This window comes from Polyodon spathula, chromosome 3 (assembly GCF_017654505.1).
Source record: "Polyodon spathula isolate WHYD16114869_AA chromosome 3, ASM1765450v1, whole genome shotgun sequence".
NCBI classification, from domain to species: Eukaryota; Metazoa; Chordata; class Actinopteri; order Acipenseriformes; family Polyodontidae; genus Polyodon; species Polyodon spathula.
Window position 1 is genome coordinate 28,246,883 of NC_054536.1, and position 7,323 is coordinate 28,254,205.

Genomic DNA, 7,323 nt, shown 5'->3' on the forward strand with positions numbered 1-7,323 from the left:
TTAGAGATGTCTAAATATTTCCAGATATCTATAAATGAATGTAGATCCCGAAATGATCATTTGGCTTGCCATACTTTGAGACAAGTGCAGAGTGGTATAACTACTGGAAGAGGCGCACCAAATGCGCAACTGTAAGTAAATAAAAGCTCCTGGCTTTTCTCAGTGGTAGTTAAATTCAAGGCTTCTGCCATTTATTCTTCCTGACGTTCAAACTGTTGTTGTTCGAGGGGGTGTGGTCTCACGTTTTCCCCGCGTAGGGAGTTGAACAGAGAGGTGTGTGTTGTGTACTTGTAGCAAAGCGGTGATATTTTCTTTTTGCTAAGATATTACTGCCCATCAATAACCCTAACCTGTATCTATTGTCTGGTTGTATTACTGATTGTGTGATGGTGGGGACGATCCGGAGGCTTGACGAGGTTGTTGTATTGCTGCTGGAGAGGTTATCCAGCGGCCTGCAAATGCCATCAAAAAGATGACGGAAAACTGGTGAGTGAAGTGATAACAAACCGTTCTCTTGTAGAACAGAGAAACAAAATCACCGTGTCCGTTAATTCAAACTATTTAGTATAGAATGAAAATTGAACCATAAGACCAACGATTCACAATCCAAAACTTCTCGTCTTATTGCAGTATTAAAAGTTTAAACTGCGTGTTTGTGTTTTTTAAGTAACCATACAGTTGTTTTTGTTGTCACTAAACCTGTCAGAACAATACGAATGCACTTTTTATTTATTTATTTATTTTTATAAACCGGTCCATACTGTGGCTGTTGACTATTTTGTTATGTCAAGGCATTAATAAATAGACCAGGCCACCACGTTTTAGTTGTTCAGCACCTGCCTGACAGTTTCTTTGTGCAATAGCATGTCCTTAGAATGTGTACTTGACTTGACCATTCCAGGTTTTACTAAATGGACGTGGAGTTGAGTTGCATTTACAGCATGTATGTAGTGTTTTCCCCAAATCGTAATTTGGTAGTATGCTTTTCTTTTTAGAACTTCCGCCTCTTTTATACAGCATAGTTTGTTTTCATTTCAGTTTAGATGTCAAATCTACCAGTATGCATGTGACGGTTAAGGATGGTGGACTGAAGCTAATTCAGAACCAGGACAATGGCACAGATATCTGACTAAGTATCAGTGGAAATCTCCAAAATAATTTTCTGTATCTCAGGGAATGAAATAGGACTCCTATTGCATAGTAGTTTCACCCATTCCATGTTTTACTATGAGCTTTGTTCCAGGTTGAGAGACAAAATGCATGATGGGTGATCGTAACTGGGTGAAGGAACAAACAGCCACACCTGCGTGACGGTTTCACTTCCGTATGGCCACTTCTATTTGTTTTGTTTAGCCATATAACAAGCCTGCCACCTTGTTCAAGCCTGAACAGCTGAAAGGGTGGTCAGGTGAACTCTGCTGCACCCGGGGCACTGTGTACACATTGTGTACCTGCTTCTGTCACCCAGGTTGACCCTGCTTGATCAAAAGCAGTGTGAAATCCGGTCTCCGACCTGCATGACACCTGGTCGTGACATGGGTAGGGTCTGACCCGGGTAGAGTATGCCAGTGTGAAAGGGGCTTTAAAAAAAACAATTTAAGTAGTAAGCAGTTGGATGTGAAATGTCTAACATAGCACAGGTTCTTGTATTAATTGCAGCATTACATTGTTTGCAGGCACTTGCCAGCGTAAGCCACGTGGCCACTGTTGTTCTGGAGATTGCCCCTCACAACATTGATGTGAATGTGCACTCCACTAAACACGAAGTGCATTTCCTGCATGAGGACAGCATCGTAGAGAGTGTGCAGAAGCATATTGAGAGCAATCTGCTGGGGTCCAGCTCCTCCCGCACATACTTCACTCAGGTACACCTGCAAGTCTATAGGACTTAGGACAGCCAGTACTTGGGTACAATACAACATGTCAGCCGATCACCTTTAAAACCCAGCAGATTAAATGTCTTTCTGATTGCTGCTAGGTTTCAGTGGAATTTGGTTACAGATAAGCAGGAGATGGCAGAATAAAACGCTGGGCCCTATTCACAAAGCTCATTCATTATTTAAATAAAAGTGCTTCTATAAGAATAAAAAAAGTTTCATATCCATGAAACTGTTTGAGACTATTCATAAAAAGCTAACAGCCTCATCTTGTGCAGTTTCAGAGGACCGCAAAGCTGAGTCGTTTTGGCTGCTCAAACTGTGTGAAATTGCATCTCTTATACAATAAGATACACACTATACACAACGTATTAACGTGCTATAAATCATAGAAGTGAAGATTGTACTGGGGGGTAGGGGGGTGGGATAGATATAAAAATAAACAAAAATTAAAATGTTTAAGACCTAGCTTTTACCCCTCCCTCCTCCTGTCATGAAATGGTTCAGTCCAAAGTCAACTGTGTGTTTTTAAAAGTTTACAGCTATTTCGATATGCACGGAATGATATCTAAAGATAAAATGTGCTGGAATTTTGGCAAATCTTTCACTGGGATTGGTTGATTTCTGATATGTGATTTATCACAAAAACAAAAAAAGTTAGTTTATGGCTAGGTATGTCAAAGCAGATAGAAGTGAAATTTAAATTATGTAATTAGGGAAGTACAGTCCTAGTTTTAAACAAAGACATAAAACAATTAGTCGTTCTAATACACTATTAACTATATGTAACCAAACTTTCAGCATACATTTCTAACAGGGAAAATACAACACGCTTGCATTAAAAAATAAATAATAAAAAAACTGCTCAGTTTTGCTTTGCTTTCTGTTCTCCCTGCAGACTTTGCTGCCTGGCCCTGCCATCACCTCTGGGGATATCCTGAAGCCAGCCTCCTCCAGCGCAGCTGCAGACACCAGTGACAGAGTGTACGCTCACCAGATGATGCGCACGGATTTCCGGGCTCAGAAGCTGGACGCATTTCTACAGCCGGCAAATAAGACACAGACAGAACCCTCGTTGCTGGCGATGTCTGAGAACGGCTCGCCCAGGCAGCCAGAGCAGCGCGATGTGGACATGGAAGAGCTGAATGACAAAGACTTGATAGCTGGCATATCTGAGGATCTGGATATTGAGGACTTCATGGGCGATGTTAAAGAAACTGGAGACTCTGAAAACTCCTCTTTAGTGAACCCTCCTCCTCGGTATGGATATATGTTTGTATTACTGTCTTAATCCAAAATTTCATAGACACAATTATAAACCCTTAAAAACGTGGCTGCACCATGGACAATTACTGTATTTCGTAGACTCATTTAAAGTCATCAAAATCTTTTTCTTTTTTAAAATTGATTCCAGTTCATACATTTTTCCTCCCCCAGTGAAATCTTTTCATGTATTATACTGACTTGACTTACAACACTTTATAATTCAAACTTGTAAACCAAAGAACCATGCAGAATAGAAAAAGTTGTGAACTGAAAAAAGTAGTATATATTATAGATATATATATTATATATATATATATATATATATATATATATATAGATAATATATCTAGATAGATCTATCTAGATAATCAGAAAATGATACTAAATTTTAAAAGTTCTATTACCTATTCTACTTTCTCTCTCTTCCCCTCTCAAGCCCTTTTTAAAAAGTTTGTTTGGGACCGTGGAAAGGGGTTGTCTGGGGGAGGGAAGGTTCACAGTGTTCCTGTTGTGTTTTCTGGGAAGCGGGACAGGGTGGGTTCAGATGTGGAAATGAAGGACGACGAGAGGGTGGGCGACACGAGTGCTGCCTCTGTGCCGAAAAGGTGTATTATCAAGCTAACCAGCATCAGAGAGCTGAGGAGTGAAATCAGTGATCAGGCACATAAAGAGTTTAATCTATTTAGTACGTTTTGTTTCATGAGACCACATCATAACAAGATGAAAGTAAGATCCATACAGAAAACAAATTGTGTTTGTGAAACTTTGGATTGTCTGGAAATAATCTTTGTCAAATGACAACTATAAGTGTACTGATCACCTGTGTATTTCTTTCTGCAGGCCTCCAGGAGATGCTCCAGAATCACTCCTACATGGGCTGTGTCAATCCACAATGGGCACTGATACAGCACCAGACCAAACTCTACCTTCTCAACACCACCAAGCTCAGGCACACATACCTTCCCACAGTTTAAATCCTGGAACCAGATTTTTATGTGCTGTACATTACAGCAGTATTTAGATGCTTCACTGTTTTTTTTTGTTTTATATATCCATACTATAGTGCTCTGTGCAAATTGTACAGTACTTTGGTATTTTAACTCCAGTTGACTGATACCCCACTGAGATTACTTCTGTTAAAACCAGGCATTTCTTTAGATATATTGCAAAATACTTAAATTTGTGGTATACTGAAGCCATTTTTGTAACTTTTTAAAAAGATTTATTTATTTATTTATTTATTTAGTTTTAGCATTCTTATTCTTATTATTTTTTTGTAAATGACAGACCCCTGCTCCCTTGTATGATCTGGCCGTGTTGGCACTGGAGAGCCCTGATAGTGGCTGGTCTGAGGAGGACGGTTCCCAAGAGGGGTTGGCACAGTATATTGTTGAGTTTCTCAAGAAAAAGTCTGAAATGTTGTATGATTATTTTTCAACGGAAATTGATGAGGTCAGTGGAGGGAAAAAAATAAATAAAAAAAACAGTTTCTGCTGTAACTGTTTGTTTTTTTAATTCATTTTTATTCATTTATTTAAACTCTGAACCAAGAAGATCAATCACCGGTTCAAATCCCACCCCTGCCACTGCCTGACTCACTGTGTGACCCTGAGCAAGTCACTTAACCTCCTTGTTCTCCATCCTGTGGTTGTAAGTCACTGCATATAATGCACAGTTCACAGCCTACCTCTATAAAGTGCTTGGTGATGCTGGTCCACTATGAAAGGCGCTATATTAAAATAAAGATATATATAAAATATCAGAAAAGGGGAACTTTTTGCAGTTCAGCGCTCGGTCGCCTCAGTAGGACCAGAAATTGCTGTTTAAACAGAACAAAAGCATGAAACAAACCAAACAAATATTTATGTTGCCAACTTAAGTTGTCTTTGATAAGAAACAAATATAAGCTATAACTGCATTTATAGGGGATTGTAATTCTCATTGGAATTATTGTGCTTTTACAATATTTGGCCACAAGGTGCCAAGTAAAATGCAAACCACAGCATTCCACAAATTAGAATCACAGCAGTGCTTTTAATCTGAATGTTTTTTTGCATTGTTGATGTGTGCCCCATTGACAGGAGGGGAACCTTGCTGGGTTACCATTGCTGTTTGACAATTACATCCCTGCTTTGGAGGGACTGCCCATGTTCATCTTGCGGCTAGCCACAGAGGTATGAAAGTTGGGATTATTTTATTATTGGGATTATTGTCATTTTTTTTTTTTTTTACATTCGCCCCTGGAGTAAATGCACTTTTAGTAGTGGGTTCAGATAATTAACTTCAAATGACTTTTAAATGGTTGTTTTACATTTTCCCAACTCTTCATGGTGTTTGCAGTCATTTTGAATGGTTGTGGGTTCTGTTGCTGCAATATTGAGTTTGTCTAGAGAGAATCGCAAGGCTGACTTTCTGTAAGATAATTATAATAATTTAGTCCTGGTAGTTCACTTTCCAATTACCAAAAAAAAAAAAAGAATATTACCAAGGTGCAAAATTTTGGAAGATTTATTCTCCAGCAAAAATAATGTCATCTACTGACCAGTTAATGAACAGGTACACGATGAAATGCAAAACCTCCCTTGTTTTTTAGTAATTCAGTTAAATGTAATGAATATAACTGTGAATATATCAATGAATGAAATATTTCGTAACTTAAGCATTCAATGAATGAGTTTGTAACTATATCACTAAAACTTTTATTGATGTATATAAAGCATTTCATTCTGATTTTTAAATCTGATCTTTTGTGGCTTTTGTGCATTTTCATTTGCAACTGAACTGAGACATTAAGACCTTATCGGCCTTACCTTAGCGCTATATTCTGCAATTTTGAAGACTGACATTGGAAACTCTTAATTCTAGAAACTGGTGTTATTTTTTAAAACTTTTGCTAAATTGCATTGACTTCTACATTTTAAGCAGTTCTTAGCATGGGTAACATTTTGATTTCATTTTGCTGTTGTGTTGTTAATGGGAAATTGTACACTGCTACAATATGTACCAGATTTAAAAGTATATACTGTATTGTATTACAGTTCACGTCCCCAGTCGTCTCTTTTGGCAAATGTTTCAGAATCATATCATTCTGAATTAAAATACTACTTCTATTGAAAATATTGTAGTGTACCAACAAAACCAACTACAGTAATGGAAGCCTACTTATATAACACAGCCCATTCAGCTGTGTATTTGACATTGTATGTTTTTTGTGTTCCCTGAACTTTTTTTCTTCTTTTACTGCTGTTATTCCCCCAACTCATGCGCTAACAAATTTCAATGAAAGAATCAACGTCTCCCTGTACAGTTCCTCAAACGCAAGTCATATTTTTTCTTTCTGTATGAAATATGTGCATGTGTGTAGGGCAGGGGGTTGTTTGGGTGGTAAGGGTGAGGTTACGACATGCTCACTTACATACACGTCAAATCACATGAAATAATCAGATATGCGTCACACTCGATATGCGTCGCTGAAGTCAAATTCTTTTCTCGTTTCTCATTCTGGCTTTGGGGTTATACTGTGTGGTTTTGTGGAATACTGTGTGGAAATATATTTGAATTAAAGTAAATGCATTTGAATTTCTGTCACTTATTCTGAAGCATTACTCACTTTTTGTTTTTCCATCTAGACTGAAGCGCTTGGGGCATCGTGGAGGTGGACTGTTGAGCATGTTGTTTTTAAAGCCTTCCGAACACTTCTTGACCCTCCTAAACACTTTACAGAAGATGGGAGTATTGTACATATTGCTAACGTGCCAGATCTTTACAAAGTCTTTGAGAGGTGCTGATTGGTGTTCTCTTGAAAATATGGTGGTATTGAATGCTGTTTTAGGGTCCTGTTCACAAAGCCTAATCCAATGTCAGTTTTGATTGAGTGTGCATCTTAGTCATATCATGAAAAAGTAGAACGTCATGCCTAAAATCCAGCGTATCATGTATAAAATATACATTGTGTGTATGTGCAATGGGTCCCTCCATGTATCCCCCAGATTCTGATACTCATAATTGTAAAAGCAGTTATCTAGTTAGAGTAAAAATGTAAGTTTGACGTGTATGGAGGTAAAGACAGATGGATAGGCATCTCCTCTGAAGCCCATTTTACAATAAATTGTGCCAGGGTTTATCACAATTGGATAACTTGTTCTTTAAGTATGGGTGTTTTCAGGGATATGAATCCCCA

General features: G+C 38.2%; 1 protein-coding gene across 1 annotated transcript; it reads left to right on the forward strand.

Annotated features, from left to right (window-relative positions):
• Positions 1–390: 390 nt before the first annotated feature.
• LOC121308922 (DNA mismatch repair protein Mlh1-like) lies at positions 391–4,658 on the forward strand (the record flags this gene model as incomplete). Its single annotated transcript, XM_041241646.1, has 4 exons — positions 391–486; positions 1,677–1,865; positions 2,776–3,137; positions 3,984–4,658. Coding segments are annotated over 4 exons (828 nt in total), but the record flags the coding sequence as incomplete, so codon positions are not given.
• Between the last annotated feature and the right edge of the window lie 2,665 nt (positions 4,659–7,323).